This window comes from Varanus komodoensis, unplaced genomic scaffold (genome assembly GCF_004798865.1).
Source record: "Varanus komodoensis strain SLA01 unplaced genomic scaffold, ASM479886v1 scaffold6_4, whole genome shotgun sequence".
In the NCBI taxonomy this organism is placed as follows: domain Eukaryota; kingdom Metazoa; phylum Chordata; class Lepidosauria; order Squamata; family Varanidae; genus Varanus; species Varanus komodoensis.
The window spans coordinates 9,496,737-9,519,526 of NW_025336347.1; the positions used below are offsets into that span (position 1 = coordinate 9,496,737).

Genomic DNA, 22,790 nt, shown 5'->3' on the forward strand with positions numbered 1-22,790 from the left:
CAAATTTGAAGTGAACCTTTATGGGCAGTGAGAGATTTGACCATGATGTGAAGCATCATGTGAAGCATCCTTAGGTGAGTAGCAGAGAGGAACAGAGACTGAAGCTTCCTTGGGTGCGGTTGCTGTCACTGGGAACCAGGGGAGGGAGTGTGATGGGCTTAGACCGGGGGCACCTAGTTTAGCATTCCGTTCACATAGTAGCCAACCACTTGCCCATGGCAAAACCACAAGCAGGGCAGGTGTTCAAGAACACCCATGCTCCCCAGCAACTGATGTACACAGCCATCCTGCCTCAGAAGCTGGAGGCAGCAATTTGTCATCAGGACTAGTAGATCACCTTGTCCTCCGTGAATCTGACCAAAGAAGCCCATCCCTGCTCAGGCATGACTGGTGCACTTCCAGCCCATCTCTGACATGAACCTCCACTAGCTCACAGCATTGCTCCGAGAGGAGGGGAAAGCGCAGGCTGTCCTGAGCTTTCTGGAGGACCGGCAGGGTACAAATGAAACAGCTGCAGAACTAAGCAGCAGCTGTACTGCTTGCTCTCAAAGCGCCTGGATTATTCCAGGGCCAAGGCACATATCAGTAAATAAAGCACACTGGTAAATAAAGCAGAAACGACCAAGACACCATAAGACTCCAGAGTGCTCTTCTCCAACGCAACTAGTCATTGCCGTGCTGTCTTTGTTCTCCTTGCCTCTCAGAGGCACATGAGCAGCACGTATGCTTTTGAACAGTCTCTGGCCAGCATCGCCAAGCCCCGAAGGCACATTCCAGGCCACCCGTCCTCAGGGAGAGGTTTGCCAAAATGCATGGCTGGCCTTACCCAGGCTAGTTTCCGTGTGGACCTACCGACTGGCTCTCACCATGTGAGAAATGCTACAGGGCATGAAGCTGGGGCCGGGCTGCCCTGGGGACTGCCCCAGCCCTTGTCCTCTTGCCCTTAGCACTGCAATCATCAGCTGCAGCTACCGGAAGAGGCTGCCTTCTCCAGAGCATCCACCGTCACAGCAACCACCCTCTGGAAACAGAAGACCAGCTGTCATTAGGCAGGTCCCCACGGCTCTGATGCTCAGGCATCTCCTAAACTACCATTTCCCCGCACAGGTTTTCCCTGCAGTGGGCAGGTTTTCCCGGCCAGCCATGCTCTGTAGCACACAGCCACCGAGAGTGGCGTTTCAGTGCTGATCAGCATTTATTGTTATTGCGTAGCTTTAATGCTGCACTTCGTTGTGTTGACAGCAGTGGCATTCTAGGCTTTAATAACTCCGTGGAAGGAATGATGCAATTCTGACACAAACACACACACCCTTTTCAGACATTGGCCTGAAATTGCGAAGGCTTAGGAAGAGCCATGCCAGATCAAGGCTCTGGTCCATGCAGTCCATCATTCTGCTCACAGGGTCACCGACTGCTTGTCCATAGGATGCCGCAAGCAACAGCACCCCCCTGACACCCTCTCTAGCAACTGGTATAGAAAGGCATACTCCCTCTGCCATGAGAGTAGCATGAAGCCATGAGGACTAGTCACCATAGATAGCCTTCTTCCCCATTAATTCATCCAATCCAAATTGGTGGCCATCACTACCTCTGATGAAAGTGAGTTGCATAGTGCTAAGTGCTTCCTTTGATCTGTACTGAACTACCCAGCTTCATGGGGAGTCTGCCACTGGGATCTAGCATCAGGAGAAAGGAAGAAAACATCTCCCCATTCACTTTCCCCACACCGACCCTAATTTTGTACATCTCGTGTCATGTTTGCCTTTACTCATTTCTTCTCTAAGCTGAATGTCCCGGTGTTGCAACCTTTCCTTGCAGGAGAGTTAAAATGGGACAGACTCAGGGCGGTTCACGCTGATCAGGCAGGGTGCCTACACACAGGTAGTTCTCTTTCAGGACGTGCCAGTCAGCATGGCAGGTTCTGAACGAAAAGGGCAGGGTCCGTGTCCTGCGAGATGCTGGGGACTCGCCCAACATACTCCCTGATCCCTCTGTCCACTCTGAGCCCTCACGGACTCGGCCAAATGCCGGAACAGGGCTAGCTTCTGCCCGTCTCTCTGTCCATCCATCATCCATCCATCTCGATCCTCTTTATATATGATATAACACAAAGGACACAATCCACCAGGGAGTTATCCTGTGAAAACTCTACTGAAATGAATGGGAGCAGTGAAAGAAAAACAGACTTCCCGTTAAATTTCTTCTTTTCAAAATTTCCAATCTTTAAGCCTTCAAAATTAGGTACGATGTAATTTGTAATGAATATATATTTTTTTAGAAACAAAATAATACCTAGGTATCCTGTAATTGCTACTGCTGAACAGCATCTAAATTATAGTTGTATAAAGTGCCTATATATTTGTCTGAGGTAAAAGGTGGGGACTGGGGGAGAGCGTTGTCTGTAAAGTGTCAAAAGCCTTTTCTTTAACCACAGAAGACTTGGACAGTAGTAAGGAAATATTTCAGCTGGAAAAGAAATGTTAAAAACCACCCTTCATGTCATTGGAAAACCTGTTATCAAATAGTAGAATCTTTTTTAAAATCCCAAAGTATACGCAGTGAGAGGGATGACTTCACATTTGTGTTGTGCTGACAGATTCTTCTTTGGGGGGGGTAAGGAATACAAGTTTTGCCAATTAACAACTTTGTTTCCCTACATTTTCTTAACTCTAGGTCTTTAGTAAATTTCTGTCGGCTTGTTTTTTCCTTATTCTAAAATTAGATTTTACTGGAGATGTCAAATTTCACATTCTCTCACATTCGAATGTCCCTGATCTCAAATTTATTCTGTCCTGTTTATGTGATGAAGACATTTCTGAATTTTGGTAAATTCTTATAAGAAAGCCAAACTGAACAAAATTCCCACCCGGTAGCACCAACCAAATTCAAACCGCAAACTCTTTCTGACATGAAGGTGATTCTGTTCTGCTTGCCTACAATGTAGCTCTTTATGATTTAAGGGGGCAAAAAGAGGTAGCCACTCCAATGCAGTTCACAAATGTGGTTAAATAAGCATGGATTCAAACCCAGATGTTTAAAAGCTAACCACTCAAAGCCGAAACCTGCCAGGTTCTCGTTTCCCCCACATTTATTTATTTTTACAAATAAATGAAGAAATTTTTATGAAGAAATTTGCAAATTGTGATACATTCTTATCAAGAAAGAGCAACATTCTCACCCACTCCTACACGCTACTTACGGAGAGATACAGTTCACTCTCACGCCTCGGTCGATCCACTCCGTCCCCAGCGTCTGAGTTAACTTTACAACCCCGGCTTTTGAAGCGTTGTAAGCTAATTGTTTCTGAGGGTGGGGGACTGAGCAGGGAAGCAGAAATACAGAAATTTATTTAACATATGCTATTGGGAAAATAGTAAATAAAACTGAAACAGTTATCGGTATATGTACACGCACAGACAAGCTTGTGTCTGCATATTTATAAATCTATGATATACCACTTTTGTATCAACACATTGAAAACTGAACCCAAAATGCTTGCAAACAAACAAGCAAATTAACCAAGTAACTAACATAAATGTTTAAGAGTAGAATCTTACTCAAGAGTAAGTCCCATTACTTTCAAGCTGACCTACTCCCAGGAATTCTGTTTGAAGCTGCATCCTAAAACAATTGCATACAGATGCACCTTCACTTTTAAAAGTTATCAATTATGCTTTCTCTACATGATCATATAAAGCCAACCCAGGATTATATAAGATGCAGCATTTATACAGAGGCTTGTGTTCCCCAAATGTCAATCTCTCGTAGCATCTTGAGTGTCGGATGCTTTGGGTGGGTTGGGGGGAGATGCACAGATGTCACATGTCAGTCACAAACTAAAATGATCAGCTTTGTTAATTATAATGTTCACGCTTACAAGCTACTTTGGTATCTTCTGTACGTCCTGCCCCTTTCCTTGAGCTTATATACCTGCACAAACACATTTTATTTTTAGCAACCCAACCATTATCATAACCTTTTAAAACAGTGTTTAGGCCAGGTACTGCAATATGAATTAAAATATTGAGAGAAAGAAAGGGAGAGAGAAGAACATCATGGCGGTAAGTATAACCGGTTCTGCTTAACAACCCATTTTGTTGAGAGGGGTGTGATTTAGACCGGGTTTAATACCTTGGCAAAAGGACCCTCCAGAACACTGCCAGTGCCAGTCCACCAGGAAACCACCCCAGAATTAATTTATTCTTTGTCTGACAACTTTTATGCCCCCTCCTTGGCTTTAACCTAGTCCTTATTTTCCTACTCGTAGAGAGTTATTGTACAGAATAATGTAATAAAAGGCAACACTGCCACAGATCACAGGTCCATGTATGTCAGCCGTCGTTTCTGTTAGCGGCCACCCATTCCTATCTCCACTCTCAAGAAGCTTAAAACTGGAACACAATGGAGATAAATACACATTAAATGCAATTTTCTTCAGGGAAGGGCTTTAAAAAAATAGTTTGCATGTAGAGAATATAACTGTTGTAAGATTTAGGATATTCCCTTAGAAAAGGCTAAGAAATGTAGAACAGTCAAAAACTACATGTGACTGTTTTTATATTGCAGAGTGGTTTTGATTTGATTGGGAGCGATCAGTGGCTACTAGCCTTGCTGGCTCTGTGCTCCCTCCTTCAGCAGAGGTGAAGCCTGAATACCGCAGTGGCCGAAGAGCTTGGGCAGGCGGGGCTCTTGCACCCATCCTGCTCGAGGGATCCTGTGAGCAGCTGGGTTGCCACCGTGTGTATGGAGCACTAGGCTAGATGGACTTTTGGTCTGATCCAGCATGGCTTTGCCTTTGTTCTTATGTTCTAATCCTGAAACAGTGTCTGGAGAACTCAACCAAATGAAAACTACCGTCGTAACCCATTGAAGGATACACCTGATGGTGTTTTACATGCCTGCTTGCTTTCCCATGTATTTCTTGCAATCAGTACAGTGGAAAAGAAAGACACAAAGGTTAGCAAATAAAAGGCATTTTTCTTGAATTGTACAAAAGCATGCAGAAACATGCCTCCATTTACATAGACCGTGGTCCTAGCCAATTGTTGCCTCCCTTTTCCCACAGAACGATAAAACTGGATTTATAACATTACATGTTTTTAAAGTCCTTTCCTTTACAACAGAGAAACCCTTTTTACAGAGCCAGCCTATCTGTTCAATCAGCTTTCATTCTAAATATTTTTCCTCCTTCGCTGTTGCTTAGCCTGGCATGCTGCATCCCAACTCTCCATGTGGGCTGGAGAAGAGGAGAGGAATCTAATTTCTTGATTAATTACTCTGCTCAGGATCCAAGTTACATACAACTTTGGTAGTTAACCCGATCACCTTGGAAAAGTAGCACCTGCTAAAGTTTCCAAATGTGCCTGCTTGCGCCGCTTATGATAAATAGCAGTGTATTTGCTTAGAGGAGTTAAATGCTTTTCCATCTTCCCCATCTGAGATTTCTGTTCCCAGAAACCCAGAAACTTATTTATTTACTCAGCTAGTTGTGACCAGACCTACAAGTGCAGCACACAGAAGCATAGCGCGACTTACACTACATCACGGCATTGGTCCATCTAGCCCTGTATGGCCAACACTGACTGGCAGCAGTCAGTGCTCCAGGGTTTGGCGCAGGACTTTCTCCTGTCCCATCTAGGAATACCAGGGTCAGGCCTGGAAATGTCTGCATGTAGCTCAGAACCGACATACAGACCACTGACACGCTGCCCTCTCCTGCTTGCCATGTAGATTCCCAGGACTTTTTCATTCTGGTCTGCTTCTTAGCTTCAGGACCCCCTTCTCAAAGGCACCCCGGCTACACATATGCCAGAATATTAGGATCAATTTGTTATCAGCTAAGAATGGACAAGCGTTGCTTTTGTTTTTTACTGTACAGAGTGCAAGCAATGTAATGCATCTATTGTGATAGTTAAACAAGCAAACAAGCAAGCAGGGCAGGAAATGCTGACTGAGCCCTGAGCATGTGCAAGCTGCACAGCTTTGCAGAGTGAGGCTGCATAGAGATTCGAGGCTGTCACTTAGCAAGGCAGCAAACGCTCTGTATGCAGGAGGCCCCCATCTTCCTGGGAGCCACTGGCACTCACAGTAGCTAACTCTGGACTTGATGGACACATCAGTGGGGCATCTACGACTCCCCACATGCCAGCAGGACCCATTGCTTGCCCCATGGGAGGCTAACCCTCCCAAAAGCAACTTGAGTCAACATGCTGGTTTGTGGAACAAAATGGGTCAGCAGAGCATGCGGCAGCTGATCAAAGATTTGAAAACCATCTTCTGGGAAAGGGCCAGAAGTGCCCCATGTAGGTGGTTCTTCAGACAGCCTGAGGCAGAGGTAAGTTGCTTTGCAACCCAACAGTGAACTGCTTTTCAAGGTTGGAAAATACAGCAGAAACATTTATTAAAATTAAGGCTTTAGCTGGAGTATGCTGGGAGTTGTGAGCCCTTTTTCCATCTCAACTTGCATAAGATTGCGTCTTTAGTTGACCTTGGGTCCCACTGAAATCAAAGGGATGAGCTAGTCATGGTGAATTTATGTCCCATAATTTCAGTGGGAACAAAGTGTAATTAATTTAATCTGGATTGAACCATAAGCTCTCACCTGGTCACATATGGCAACGCTGATGTCAGAAAATTAATTCTGAAAAGAATTTTTCAGTGTCTCTAAATTACTCTGAACACACTTTTCAGCTCAGCACACAATAGTGCTTTGCTGTTTTCAAGGGAAATAATTTTGTTTGAAAATACCTCTGTATGACCACATCTATTTGTCTTTGCCATGATACAACTTTTTTAAATTAACTAAACCACTCTACCACAATACAAGAGCATAAATATAATGTCAAGAAATGGTACTCAGCTGCTCCAATATGTCACATAAGCAGGCAAGTTTCTCTGGAAAGTCACCATCAATGAAGCAATTGGCACCGGTATGATTTCCATCAAGTAGAAATGAGTGCAGTTCACTTCTCAGTTTGCAAGCACAGAATTGGCTTTGCCTTTTTACAAGTACCACGGCTCACAATAAAACGGGATCACTCTCTATCCAGACTCCAGTTCTTCAAAGGTCAGTTGCTTCGTGACGCCATTTGCATCCTGTGTAGCTAAGCTGCCATTGGAGAACAGTGCATCTTGGCACCTTCTGAAGCCTTTCCTTCCCATGCCAAAGTCTCCTCTCCTAATCCGAGTGAGAATCCCTGTGTATTTGCCTGCCTTTGAATGTGTGCACTTGTGCCCAACTGAACCATTTTCAAGAAAGGCGGTCAAAAATATTTCCATGTGCCTTGGATTAGTTTGCAGGCCAGGGAGTCCGGGATGGCTGAGCATCTCTCTCCCCTTGCCTTTGCGAGGTTGTACCCTTCAGCCAGAGGACTGAGATGTTTTAGATGGGGCTGGTTAAAACTGAAGCACTTCGAGTACTATTATGATTGTCTTTGGGAACCTAATGAAGTGGTTGCTCTGCCTGTTCTTAGGAGCCTACGAATCATCTGCTTGCTTCCCCGAGGCTCAGGCTCTGCTGGTGTATTTGTACGTAAACAGATTACAAAGATACCAAAGGTTGCTCTGCACTCGCTCGTCCCGATGCACTCTGACCCTGTAATGCTCCCCCTGGATTAGTCACAGTCCTTAACTCAGCCATCCATTACGGAATGCCACACAAGCAGGCCATTCCTGCCATCGCTCAATGGAAGCGCGCATGCTTTACATGCAGAAGGTGGTGGATTCGATCCTTCTCCTTCTGCCAGGTTGCATGGACAATTCTGGGCCAGACGGGCCAATGGGATGCTCTCCTCAATGTTAGAAAGCATTCTGTGTTTCCTTCTGGATGTGCTGATACCTCACCTCCACCCATGTGTTCCCCAAAGGGCTTCTTACCCCTCCTTCCCCCAACCCTGACAAAATTGCCGGTATAGTCTATTCCATGTGTTCACTGCCTTCTTTTCCTTCTTTCACCGCCCTCCCACACCTAGCCTTAGCTCAGTAATAGGCACAGCACATACAGGCTGGGTGCAGAAGGCCCACAGTTGAGTTTTTGGGATCCTGAGTTTCTCTCCAGCACACAGAGTGTATCGTGTTCCTCACCTCTTGTGGGTGCGCAGAGGGATGACCGAACCAGACAGAGTCTCCCTTCCGGCTGTGCACAAAAAAATGGATGCCAGCTTCACTTGCAGGTTTTCTGGGAAAGAGCCATGTGTTCAGCCTCTCCTGACAGGCATAGCAGTGCTCTGCAGGTTCTCAGATCATAATAAGGCTGCTCAACCGTAAGAGCATTTGCAAGGCTGTTACGTCTCTGCCCAAGCAGCGGAGGTGCTTCACTGGGAAGGGAGACTGGAAAGGAAAAGGAGGGCAGCCCTCCCCTCTCTGGTCCCTGGCTTGCTTCTGTTCAGAGCAGCATGGTACACGAGCAGCCTGGGTGAAATGCCATTCCCTACTAGCATGCCACGCGCCAGGGAGGGGTGACACAAGACCGTTCTCTCCGCTCTCTTTCTTGTCTTGCCCTAGTCTAATGCCCCTGAAGTGCCGGAACAACAAATGCGGAGGAAGAAGTGCAGATCAGGCAGCAGTGATGTGCTGGCTGGCTGGGCAGAGGTGAACGGGAGAGGGATTCTTCCCTGCCTCAGAGGCATAATCCAGGCCCCTGACAACTCCCCTCAGGAAATGAATGGGCCAGGAGGAAGGCTCAGTTTAAAAAAGGCCTCACAAAGTTTCCGCCTCCTCAGGATCTACTCTGGCAGGAAGGCTTCAGGTACCTGCCCCCTTTGTCCAGGAGAGCCTGCGTTACCATCCTCGGAGTCCGGGAAGTGCAGCTGTGACAGTACAATGGCCGCTGCCCTGGTGTTGCTGCCTGAAACCTGAAAACACGGCAGGCCCCTTTAAGGGAAAGGCCTCAGGCAATAAGGAGTAGCCTAAGGGGGGCCAGAACCACATAAAATGCTCGGTCTCATCAGCGGCTCGTTGGAACCACGCACCAGCGACCTTCCCCGCGTCCAGCCCCTGCAGCACTCAGCCCTCTCCTCGGTGCTGCTCTGCCCCCGTCCCTCTGGGGCCCCAGCTCCTGCTTGGTCAGGACCCTCAGGTTTCAGCTCACTCCAGCTCCTTGCTATGAGCCAGAGCGTACCATGCCAAGATAGGCCTGTGCTATTCTGGGCTCACTGACCGAAGCAAAACAGTCAGGTCTAAGCAGGCATTAGATTGCCAGTTTGCCGTATAAATTGAGGCGGATGCGTCTGGCAGGGAAAGCATTCTGGATTAGATCCATGGCTGGGGAAAGAATTAAAGCCACCTTCCTGTCCAGAACCCAGATCATTTACACTAATTTAAAAACAGCCACAGCTGCTTGCCACACCTTTGATGCAGGACCTGCCTTGACCCAATAGCTGAACTCAGTACAGGTTTCCAGTTCCATACTGTTATCTGTCTGGAGGTGCAATATGCTCTTCCAGGTGTTGTAGGTGGATTTTCCCCCACCTTGCAGCATTTTTAACAGCTCCAGAGTCAGGTCCATAGGTCCATATGGGTGATCCACATACTGAAACAGATTTGCATGCCTAAGATGTCCTTCCTGGAAAGGGGGCAAGGTCCCTGTCTACCGCCTGAGAAGGAGTCATTCCTGTCTCTCTGCAGGAATAATGTAGTCAGCATCATGTCTGGCTTCTCTAAGCTGAATCATCAGGCCTCCCACTTCATCACAGATGGACAGACTAGAAGCAATAAACAAGGCATCTTGCTCAGATTTGGATGGAGTGCACTGTTTAAGTTTCTTAAACAATGGAAGGCTTCTACAAAAGCAGATTTCGGCTGGCGAGGTGGACGGCCCAGGCAAACCTGTCCATGCGATCCGGCAAATGGATGTCAAGGGCAAATACAATAGCAGCTTTCTAACGTCTGTCGAACCAGAAGCAGGTGGGGTTGTTATTTGACACTAGAGCAGGAAAGCCTATGTGGAAGCACTTGTTTTTGTTTGCACAGAACACTGCTTCAAATTTGGGGGGGACTGGCGTGCAAGATTTTCTACAAATGATGTCCCATCAATGGCATTCGCCGTGGACGCCCTTCCCTCTCTTTGCCTTTCTTCTACATAAAGAATTATCTCTGACAATGTTATGAAATATATACCCCACCTTTCTGAAGTTCAAGTATAATTCTGCACAAAATCTCACAATAAAACTACAGCCATGACAGAGAAATTAAAATCTTCTAATGCAAATAAACATAAGCTGAAAATAAGTGAATTTAAAAGATCTTCAGAAAGGGGGTGACCTTATGAAGTAACTCATACCAAGTTGGGTTCTGCTGCAGAGAAGGCCCTGCCCCTACACACGCCACCAGTCATGTTGCCTCCATGGGTAGGACACAGAGAACTGGAGAATCCTTTCCTGCCAGAGCATAAGCAGTGAGCAGGCTGGAAGGGGAAGGCGGGGCTAGATGGATGGGCTGTGAGGATCAGCCAGAGGCAGTTTCCTGTGTTCCCAAATGGCCCTTTTGCTGCCCAACCTTTGCCCCATGTAGGGATACAGAGCAGCCCATTCGTTCAAAGGAGATGTGTCCAAGTGATTCATGCAAGCCCCATGCTTGTCCTACTTCGATCGATCATCAACACCATTGTACACCCCATCACTGTTACGGCTGTGAAAGCTGGACAGTGAGGAAAGCTTGCAGGGAGGAGATGGATGCATTTGAAGCTTGGTGCTGGAGGAGAGCTTTGAGAATACCCTAGACTGACAGAAAGATGAACAAGAGGGACCAACATCCAATCGAGCTAAAACTGGCCCTGGGAGCAAGAATGACAAAACTGAGGCTGTCGTACTTCAGGCCCAGACAGTGAGACTCATTTGTGTGAGATCGTGATGCTAGGGAAGGCTGAAGGCAGAAGAAGACGAGGAAAACCAAATACAAGACGCATCAGTTTCAAAGAAGAAGCCAGAGCCTTGAGTTTGCAACAGCTAAGCAGGGCTGTCAAGGACAAGGACGGGACTTACTCACAGGGTCACCACATGCGGGAGGCGGCTTCAAAATGCTTTTGGCAAAAGCAACAACAAATGCTATGCAAGTTATCAAAATATCGTTGTTCCTTGCAAATCGCAAATCACAAATAAAAGCAAAACAGGGGATGCTGCTGCTTCTTTCACAAGAGTACATAGTTATGTTCTTTATACTTAAACTTGTAAATTTCCTTGAATGTCTTACTTTGTTTTACAAAAAGCCCTTACACTTGGGCAAGAGCAGCTTCTCTGGTGTTATAACCATAAGTGAAACAGCTGGTAAAAGTACTTGAAAAAAAAATTAAGAGCAACATTATAAATGCTTTTTTTCCTGAAGAAACAGTTAAAGTTACTAAGTAATAAACTGAACAGAATGTCATAGAATGTCAAACTGGGCACAGTAAAAATAAATGTTATTCCCAAGGAAAATAAAAAGGCTGCATATTTATGTAACATTCAGCAGATGGACATGATATTAATATTGAGCTTTTCAGTTGTACTTTTATAGCTACTGGGTGGTGTGGGCTTTTTTTTTTTTTTTTTTTTTGGCCTAACTTGGCAGCACACAGCCACCATTTGATTTTTGGATTTGGACAATCCTGCAACAGATGTCCAGACCAATAAAACAAATTCCTAAAGGGCTATGCTTAATTTGTGTAATTGATCAATTTTTGTTACATGGGCCTCAGTTCACCAGCATGTAACTGCCTTCCAGATTAGCTCAGCAGTTGGGATTTCGTTCCATATGTTGCAATAGTTTATTGGCTCTTTGACGGTGTTGCTGATACAACAGCGCTAGTGGGGACACCTGTTGGCAAGAAGCATTAAATAGAACAATTGGTATTAAAGCAAGAGCGGGAGGACCAGCTGGCAGGCAGGCAGCCACAGTCAAGCATATGCCCAAGGTTGGGGTCTGAAAGGTCATTGCCAATAACAAACAAGGACTGGAGCCAAGCGGGGCTGGAGAACCAAGGCAGCAACCCACAAGCACAGGATGGCTCTCTGGGTGCCACGTCGGAGGGAGATGATGCGTCAGGGGAGAAGGCACTGGCAAGGGCAACCACATTTGGCCGCCGCAGCCTTGAGACTCATCTGAGCTCACCGTACCAGGAATGTTCAAAACCCAGAGCTGGCCTAGCTATAGATCGGTTCACCTGGCCAAGCAGCGGATTGTGCTGGAGCTCCATTTCCAAATGGAGGAAAGGTACAGAGCAGCCGAGCAGAGCCATGTCTTGGGAAAGCAACCTGTAACCTGTCCAGCCCTTCACGGCCAGAGGATGCCCAGCCCCAGCCCTGGAGGAACTCAAGGTGACTCTGCAGGCTGGAGCTGCCATGCATCTGCCCTACAGCTTCTTTGGGGCCATTCTAAAAGTTAGGCAGAATAATTTTGTGGCATTCTGGAACAGAACCACTTCAAATTTCAGGTGCACAAAATATTTTGGAATCTCTTCCTTCCTATGCTATGTAAAAAGCTTCCTGCATGTGGTAGATGTAGCACATTAGGAATGAATCAGTGGTACTCCTCCAATAAGCGTATCCCATGCTCACACAAGAGGCTTTTCACATGTGGTACCATTTTGGTCCACATCCATTTCTGCATAATATCCAGATTGGTTCAGACCATAGCAAATTAGGTAAAAGAAGCATCTCCCAACCCATGCAAAGGACTTGAGTTCTAGTCCTACCTCCAGCTGTCCCTGACACAGCAGGTAATTCCTTCAGGACACCCTCTCAGTAATGAAAGAAATAATATGCTTCTCATTCTAATTGTGGATGGCAGAATACACCCAACACCTTTCTTACATAATGAAATGTGTCTGCCTCGGGGAGCTTTAACCCCACCTCTTCTATAAAGTATAATAAGTACTCTAAAAGAGAGAGGACAGATAAATGTTGAAAAATGATATCAATAAAAATTTTGTAGTACATTTTCCCTAATACAAAATGTCAGTGATTTACTTCTGTGCAATACAGGTTTAATTGATTCAAATAGCATCAGTAGTAATTAAAATATGGATTCTGAAGCACAACTGTTAGCTCTCATCACTCACCTATTAAACTTGCCATAGATGCCGTGTTAATTATCTTCCCGTACCCTTGATTCAGCATAATGCGGCCTGCAGCCTGAGACAGAAATTAAAGGAGAGACCAGTGACCCCTTTTGTGATTCTGCTAATAATGACATGATAATAAATTAGTCCTCACTTTTCAGAAGAGTTTATGTGCTAACTAATTTTCCCCCTCTCTAAAGTGCTTGATGTAGAAACTTGATATGACAAAATGGTTAATGCAGGAAAGTTTCTATGGCCCTTTTACTGCATTTCCAAAGTGGCTTCCAAAAGCAATAGGTAGATTTCAGAGCTATACCATAAATTCAGCTGCTGATGCTGATCTTGCCTTCAGTCCTAGTTTGACAATAGACCTAAGAAATTCACAGAGAATTGGGACAACACAAGCCAGCAATAATTTTATTTCATTTTAATTTCTTACATATGTATTCTGCACCAACTCTAAGAAATGCAGGAAGGTATATATAGGAGAAAGGTGTCAGGAGAGAACCACACAGCTACACAAACCCATCATCACCTGAGAGACACACAGTAAAACATTTTCTGGAACCCAGCAGCTAATTCCAAAAGCATCTAAAATCCACCGCATGCAATTATTGTCACCCACAAAACCACCCAGACAACCGTGTTCCCCTGGAGCCATCTTTCATTTTGTTTCACCAGCCAACCCAATGGTGGTGGTGTTGGTGGTAATGAGCTGGCCCCAGGCAAAAAAGGAAGTATTCATTCCATCCACACACAGTCACAATCAAAATGAAAAATAGAACATCCCGGAACACCCACGCATTCTTGCAAGCAAAATCCCACTCTGACACCCCTAGCCGGCATGGGCACACACACCAGTGCCTCCTCCATTGCTCCAGCTAGCCCAGCTGCCACTTCCAGCGGTTGTCCAAAGCCACCCCCCCCCCTTTCTGAATGCATCACAGCATTCCCCTTCCTCCACAAAGCTTTGAGCACCAGCCACCTTGGAACTAAAGACAGGGTGGTCCCATTCTGCTCCCTGCTGGTGCACCAGTCTTCATTTAAAGTGGGGCCAGACAACCTCTGCGTTCCCAAGGAGAAATTCAGACACTGTCCTGGATGCCACCACAAAATAGCTTCTAAGGTCAAGGGCAGCGGTAGCCCAGGCCTCACAATTTTCATAGCAAAAGAAGATGGCAGCTGAGGGACTTGCTGTGCTTTGAAGTAATTCCAGCAGCCAATAAGGAAATGTGCTTATATGTTTGCTTAAAGTTGGATGGGTAAGGCACCTTAGCAGCAAGGTGGTCAGGGAGCCACCTTGAGTGCCATTTTTCTTCATAGGAAGGTGGGGTACTTATCAAACTGAATCAAATAAGCAAGTAAATAAATATCCCCTCCCATTGCTTTAAACACTACATTCAGAATAGACTATGGACATTCAACATGAATACCCGGCCTTGGAGTAAAACAGTGGTATCCTTCATAGGGGAAGAAGAATTGGATCATGCCATGGATTTGTCAGTAAAACAGATGCTCTGGATGTGATCCCTCCTTGCCTACTGGATAGACCTTGCTGAGTGTGTTCCCAGGCACATGTGCTCAAAACAAGCAGAAGAAGACACGGAGTTCCGGGGGCCTCTAAACATCTCAGGCAAAGAACTGGAGTTGTAGAGAAGCAAAGAGGCCACTACAGGCAGGGTCATCAGAGGCCATCACCGCTCTGCTCCACCCACATCCTAGGACCTGATTTCAAAAGCTGCGGCTGTTTGGATGTTCTCAAAGCTTGTTCAGAGCATACTGCGCAGTCCTTGGGCTTACAGCCAGCATGCGAAATAAGCACCTATTAATATGTGGCAGAAATGAAGACAGCAACGACCATGGTGACTGGTTGTTGTCCAGCGTCTGAATGCTTTGTGGCAAAAATAAGGACCAGCAGAGTTTGAAAGGAAAAGTTGAAGAAGAAACCAGACACAAATGTAAAGCTAATGACATGAATGTATGTAGAGTGCCCCAATTCTTCACATACTTCCCCCTCATCATATGTCATTACCCCTTATTTCTGCACAGAGTTGTTGGCCACTCCTTGTTTCCTGTGTGTCCTGTGTGGATTACTGCACAATGAACGCCCCCCGCCCCCAAGCCTTCTTCAGGCACAATCCTATGGCTGGCAGATGCTGTCTGGCCAGCCATAAGAAAGGGTGGGGTTCTCATTGTGACCCATATGCTTCCCAAGGCTGCAGCGAGGACGCCACCTTCCAAGTGAGGACTGCACCTTCAAGCATCTCCGGCCCCTCAGCCTGTGTGGTTCAGCGAGGCCACAGAGAAAGAAGACCAACCTTGGGATAGGTGCTGAGAGGAGGAGAGGGAGGGGAGACTCAAGGCACCACCAGCTTCTGCCCAGTCCAGGCAGTGTCTCGCCTCCCTGCTTCTCTTGTCTGCAGTGCGGTGCCCACAACCCTCCAAGTTCGGAAGTTTATGGGCAGTCATTCTGGACTGCACCCACAAGGAAGATATGTAGAATGCCCTGAAAGGAGACCCTGGGGCACACAGGCCTCGCGAGGCCTGCGCTGCATCCAGGAGGGCCCTGGTTTAATCTACTGCAGCCCCAGAGGGGGCTAGGAAAGACTCCTGCCAGGCAGAGTCCACAGTACTGAGTGAGGCAAGGTCTAACGCAGTCGAAGCAGCTTCCTGCAATCTGAAGTGAACTCGGTTCATTCCCTATCAACTCTCTGTGCACCAAAATGCATCCCTTGGCATGCAGGTCTCAGGCCTCCAGAAGCTAATCATGACTAACAGGAATGGAATATCTTTACTTGTCCATGGGTTTTTTTCATACGTTTGCTGTACTGTCTAGTCCTGGCTCCAAGCCACAAACTGAATACTGACGATGATTAGCAACTGTTCTGATCCACCAAGGTGCTTTTGATGTTATTTCAAGATACGCCCTACACAGGGCTGACAAATTATTATTGTTAGACCTTGTAAACATTTAGCTAGCAACTGTCTGACAATCTTGATGTTACTTCCAACACTTAGACAAGGGGAACATGTTTATATAACACATGGAGGGATCCATTACTCACCTGGCAACACAAAAACAAGCCTCGTAAATTCACATTAAAAGTTCTGTCCCATTCTTCCAGCGAGGTGGCTTCACTCGGGGAATTCATGTTAATCCCTGCATTGTTACATGCGATGTGGACTGTGCCCCATTTAGCCACGATGGTATCGAGCATCTGCTGGATCTCTTCTGGTTTGCTTATATCTGCTGCTATAGCAATGCTTTTTATCCCTGAAAAAACCATAGGGGTGGGAAACATTGTTCTTTTATTTTTATGCCTTATTACGGACACCATGGTAATAGAGATTATCTGCAAGTGCGTACTTTTCAAAGAAGCAAAGCCATTTTTAAAGACTTTTTTCCAGAAGTGTTATGCAGGCAACCAACCTGTTCCAGCCTTCCAGATTTTGGTAGAAACTTTGAACACGGCACCATCTACTGGACTATAATGTCAACTGCCACATTTGTGGATGGAGATCATGGCACATACATGGGTCTCCTTCGCATATTGACAGTTTGAATACGCAATGCATTGGAGGAGTTCCTTGTCCAAAAATGGTTGCAAAAATGGTGATTAAGCTATCTTTCAAAGTCCGGAAAGGTACAATTGTGGTGCTTGAATGAACACTGGAGATTGCTTTCGAACTCTTTATTTGCACTAACTTTTTGAAAAAAATGATTGAAGCGCTTAATTTCCATTATGACTTGAGGTGAGAACTGGCCTTGACTTTTTGGAGGGTTGGATCCAGACCTGTGAATGGGCCCAAGGGGTCCCCATGCCATTAGCAAGATCCCATGGAGGCAATTTTCTCCAGTTCCTTCTTGACACTATTTCCCATTCCATTCCGGGCAGGTAAGTCAAGGCGACGAGCCCCTGTGGGTATGCCTTTGCCGTGGGTGGGCTTATCTGTTTTGAGAGGCCCCTGAATGTGAAGGTGCCCCCCACTTTCTCCCTTTGCGGAAGGAGGGAGCAGCAGAGGAAGCCTGCCTTCATTTGTACTCAGCCTTCCCTCCAGACTCCTGGTGATCCTGTACATGACATAAGCCCCACTGAGTTCAATCAGACTTATTCTCAAGGGAATCTGGTTAAAATGTCTGCCTTCAGTCCTTTTAAGTTATAAACACATCTAGCCGTTCCTTTAGAAGGCATTCAGGGGCACTGACAGCTGCATAGCAAGTCAGAAAGTTGGTCCACACTTGGCATCCCTCAAAACCTTTGCCTTCCCTTGCCAGTGGGATCCATTTCACTGGCGATGCCATGACTGAACCGAGGCTCTTGAGCAAGCCAGCCTTGCCACTGGCCGTGACTAAAGCCCAGCAAAGGCTGCGGTTTCACGTGCAAACAAGCTGAAGTTTTGCACAAAAGCCTGCTTTCACTCAGCCCTTCAGATTTTTCCAATATTTCTTTTAAATTAGCGTGCTAGTTCTTGGAAACCAGCTTTACTAACACTAGTTAGGAAGCATCAAAGAAGATGGTGTTTTCTAGGAAAACAAGGACAAGGTCTGATTAGATTTCAGTGCCTGGGGCAGGGAGAGCTCACTTAATATCAGCTGTCTTGTCCATCGGAGAGAGAGCTGGTGCTGTGCAAGCATCTTGATTTATTCATGGGGCTGATCCAACATTTTATATCTGGCAACCATTTTAGCTGGGGCTGCATGTGTGCTATGCTTCGCATAATGTACACATGGAGACGAGTCAGAGGATGGGAGAACTCCAGTGAGAACTGGCCCTAGATTGTTGTGACTGGGCAGCTGATGGTCTGTTCTTGGTGGTATTAGTATGAGAGCGAACAGAGTTGCTATTTGGCTGCACTATGTTAGGGAAGTCTTAAATGCCATAGCTGACACATGATTTATTGTATGGAACACCTTCTTTGCTGGTTGATTGATGTGTATTATATAGAACCGGTTAACAAAAGATTGCTCTCTTCTGTTCCCGTCAGTCATGCCTCATTGTATGTTATTTTGCCTTCAAGTGCCCCAGTGAAGAATTCTATATAGGGTAATTTGCTTTCCTGGCTGAATCATCTCTGCTAGGCAACAGGCTTATGGCTCAGCTGTGCTCATCCTTGTTTACCAACAAAGAATTGATTTGGAGAACTTGCTCTAAGGCAATTTTGTTCTACAGAACAGCATCTTTCAGCCTGCAGCCCAGCCCTTTCCCCCCAACATGATCATTCTATCTCTGATCTCCCCCATTACTGTCCTGAAGAGAAACTTATAGATCTCCCAGAAGTCATGCTTGAACACTAAAGTACTAAATAACACGAAATGGCTCGCAAAAGCAGGCTGTGTTAACAGAAGCATCGCAGCCAAGAGTCAGGAAGGTACTTGCACTGCATCCACCTAAATTGGGCTGCTGAAAATTTTAAAAAAGCTTGAGGGAGAACAGTGGAAAGGATTTATGTGCAAGGACCATGTTTACAAATATTTCCACAACCATCTTGGGAAAGGGCCGTAGATTTATCTGTTTTAGTGCTGGTGGAAAATGTCCATGTCTTAACTGCAGCCCAGAACTAAGACAGCCGTGTTGTGCAATGGATACTGTATTGGATCTGGATCGGGAGATCGGGGTTCACATAACTGTTCTTGGGCAAAGCACTATTTCATAGGCAAATCTCCCTTACAGTGTTGTTCAGAGTATTGGAGATGGTGTGGGGCACCATTCATGATGCTCCTTGGAGAACATCATGGAGAAAGCACACACTGCATGAGTAAAGATACCATTGTTCTGATGGGTTCCATGTGCTATTATAGCTTATGTAAAGCTTGGCCACAGGGAAATGTGCTCTGTGCGGGGCTACCCTTAAAGCTGGCCTGGAAGCTGGAGTGAGCACAGAATGAAGCAGCTCAACTCCATTTTCATCAGGCAGTTCCACTGCTGGGGGAACTTCATGGGGTGCTTCTTGATGACCAGCCCAGGGTGAAGGTGTTGGTGCTAGTGTAGAAAGCACTTAACCCCTTGGGACCAGGTGAACCGAGAGGGAGCCTTCTTCCTTATTGACCTGCTAGGTCACTCAGGTCCATGTATGGTTGGTCCATGGTGGTTCTGCATGGACCAGCGGCCAGACTGGAACCCACCTGGACCCCTGCCTGCAGCAGAGCAGCTCCATTTCCATGGCACACCCTGCCACAGGAGGTCAGGCACCCCCTGAACATATTATTGCAGGAAGGCCTTCCTGATCTAACCATCCATGCCGTTATTGATACATTTTTACTGACTTTGGCATTTCACACATTGATTTATTTCTGATTTGTTTTATCTTTTGTGCTCAGCCACCCCATATCTCCATACTGAAGTATGGAGCAGTACATAGCAAAATAAACAAGCAGGAGGCAAAGCAGTGTTTTTCCTCCCTTGCCTTAATCAGAATGAGAGAGGCTGTAGAGGAAGCAGATGGTCCAAAGACAGAGCTGGGAGCGCCACATAGCCTGGCCTGCACCTGCCCCCCCCAAACCCCCCCCCACTGCTGCCCTGCTGCACAGTGGAGGCTGCTGTCCCGTTGCCAGTGCTGAAGACAGATTCAACTGTTCATTACGTCATGTTGTAATAATAAGACATTCGCCCGCTCAGGGGCCTTTCTCCGGTTTCTTCAGCGCCTACATGGGATAATCATAGGAAGGAGGGACGGATTTTGTTGAAGTAGGAGCTTGAAGGGAGAGGTGCAGCATGTTCTTCTGCCCAGTCCTGAGATGGAAGGATGGATGGCTTTGAACAAGGTTCTGATTTTGGCTGCAGTCCTATTCACACCAACTTTGGGCAAGTCTTACTGAACCCCACCAGACTTGTACTTAGACAAGCACAGGCTTGCATGGCTAATGATATTAATGATGGGAATAACTGGGGAATCAGCATTTGCATAATTTGGTTCTTGCATTTTTAACACTGAACGTGGAAGAAAAGCCGGACAAGAGCTTTATCTGCCCCATGTACCACATTCTCCGCACGCCGTACCTTTGAGACTCAGCTCCAGGGCTACGGCTTCCGCCCTTGCAGGCTCCAGATCCACAACGGCCACTTTGGCGCCTGCTTCCCCCAAAGCATGGCAGAAGCCTCGCCCAATCCCTTGGCCGCCACCTGTTACGTACGCCACTTTGCCATCCAGTCGTAGGCGGTCAAGGATGCAGCATTGCTGGTAGCCCCAAAACACTTCATCTTTTACGACCCCCTTTTGGTAACGAGAGAAGAGAGGCACCAAGGGTGAGCCGTTGAACGTAACATACAATTGAGCTTACACACTTGTGTTTTATAACTTGACAAGTTTTTCCACAGTGAATGCCTGTAGACAGAGTGCCCCCTTGTGGGCAAGCTGTGAATTTCACTTGTGGACATGTTGCAAGATTAGAAAGCTCTATACTGAGAGATGGGTGAGAATTTGCAAAGTTGTCCATATTTGGGACAAAAAGCATGTGATCATTTAAAAATATGGATATTGTCTATCCCAGGCTTAGAGTGCCTTGCTATGAAAAGTCTGGATTTAAACTCCTTTGTATTCAAACCATGTCTTATGGTGAATTCGTTCTGTCTCCTTTTTTTCCTGACAGATTTTCATCTTTAATAGTGACATCGGCAGGCACAATGCAGACCTCTCTGTGCTGCGAACAGCTGTATATGTTGAATGTGGATCATGTAAATGAGCAAGGATTTAGTTCCACTTCACTTTTGATAATAATTTACCAAAATTTACAGCTCACTAGGCCACCCAGAGCCACACTTTCAGTGCTGAGATCTGCTGACAGTGGAAGGGAAGAAGGCACGTGGGCCAGTTAAATGGAAGACTAACCTGAAGGATAGCACTGTAATTGCTGGCAGATGGTTCTGCATGTAGCAAGTCCAGCTTGCGTTAGTGCATCATGCAGAGAATCCAGGGGAGACCATGGACAACAAGAAGAAAAAGCAAAAAAGCCCCCCCCCCATTCTTCCTCCTTCTGACCCAGTTTTTCTGTTGTTGTTGCTGTTGTTATTTCCCCTCCTTTGGTTTCCTCTGAGAAGGAATGAACCACACCAGCTTACAGGGGTTGGGGAACAAGGGGGTCAGGATTCTGTTAATCTGCAGCACCCCCAACTCCCTAAATGTCCTTTGCACTACCCCATGTAGACAAGGCAGAAGACCTTTCCAGAACCCCTCACGGAGACCATCCCAGGAGGCCTTCCACTGGTCCAAAGGGTTAGGGGGAGGGTTACTTCTACAACGTCCTAAGATTCTCAGCCCCCCTACTGAGCGAGTAGGAAGTGGGGGGAGTTTGTTCAGTCCACATTGTAATGCAAACCTATTTAATGTTGTAGCTTTTGTACCATTTGTCTGTAGCAACAGACAAATCTCAGATTTTATTTCATTCAGGTTTTTTTTTTAAATCCAACCTTAAATTCATTCCATCCTATTTCTAATCCAGTGCACACAAAAAGCCACACAGATTTTTGTACACACTTTTCCTAATATGCACATTTTGAGCAAGCACTTACACACTGCAGCTTTATACACAAATTTCCTCTAATCAAATTCTTCCAATATCCACATGTTTGTGTGCATGTTTTGAACAGGAAAATGCCATGCAAAATTTGGAAAAAGAGAAATATCTCAGTAGAAATGTTTTTCAGCTTTCTTTTTTGTTCGGGAAGCATGAACCAGGTAAGCTCATATCAAAATGCAACAGACCAAATTTTATTGCCATCCCGAAGAGTGAAAGAAAGGCAATTCTTTTTTTCATTTCTACGCCGCATATAGCCAAAGCTTTTGGGACTGTTTAGAAAATATATAAAAACAATAAAATAAAAGCCAATAGATAAAATACATAACAAGAATTAAACATTAATTTAACATGGCATCAAAGAACAATTTAACATGACATCAAAGAACATTAAAAATACCTGGCCAAGAATAAAAGGCACCTGGATCTTAGTGTCAGGTCCTTGAATGACCAGGGAGGTCTTTAAAGGTGTCTGCAGAGGGCTGTCTTAACCTGGCAATGAAAATTTGGTGCCAGGTGAGACACAGCAGGGAGGTTATTTCAAAAATGGGGGCCCACCACAGAAAAGACCCTCCTCCTCTTCTGAATGGAAAGAATACAGATATGCCCAGCCAGATCAAGTTCAAGAAGAAACTCAGGAAGATGTCTTCTAAAAGGAGGATTATTTCTTTAAAGTTTGAAGTATAAACACATTTCTTTGAGAGAGAAGGAGATACATACATTTGGATTGGTCTCCTCATCAATACAATTCTGACTTCTGTGGAGAAGAATCAGACCACCTTGGACAGGCAGGAATACCTTGACATGTAAAAGTATAATTTAGTAAATGCTTAGAACAATACCTCAAAAGTACACATCCCTTCAAACCCTGGTATGCTAAGAAGGGTTTAAGCATATTTACTTCTATCTCCTATTAACTGAACTCCTTTCTATGTTTTTCCAGGTTCTCATTGAACACTTGGTATTTCATTAAACTACTCCAGGCAGACATGTAGACATGAGCACACTTGTTCAACACACGTGACGCTCAAGCCCGTTTTTCAAAACACCACACAAAAGGTTCTTTGACTTTGTATCACAGCAGTGAATCCAGTCTCTGATTTGAACAGGATCTGTTAGGCTGGATAGCAAGGCTTGCTGGATCTTTGCTCAGAGAAGGGAAAAGGCAAAAACAGGGTACAGATCTGGGAAGGGGAAGAGGGATGATAATGGTCATAATCTTGCCCAGTCTAGAAACTAGTTTGT

At 45.7% G+C, this 22,790-nt stretch overlaps 1 protein-coding gene across 1 annotated transcript in view; it reads right to left on the minus strand.

Annotated features, from left to right (window-relative positions):
- LOC123034372 (D-threitol dehydrogenase-like) overlaps positions 1–22,790 on the minus strand; it is a 35,280-nt gene that overhangs the window by 7,913 nt on the left and 4,577 nt on the right. Inside the window, exons 3-6 of the mRNA XM_044451701.1 lie at positions 20,032–20,245; positions 16,099–16,307; positions 13,034–13,106; positions 3,200–3,317 (exon numbers count right to left, since the gene is read on the minus strand). Coding sequence (XP_044307636.1) covers positions 3,200–3,317; positions 13,034–13,106; positions 16,099–16,307; positions 20,032–20,245 — 614 coding nt within the window. The remainder of the gene's footprint in view (positions 1–3,199; positions 3,318–13,033; positions 13,107–16,098; positions 16,308–20,031; positions 20,246–22,790) is intronic.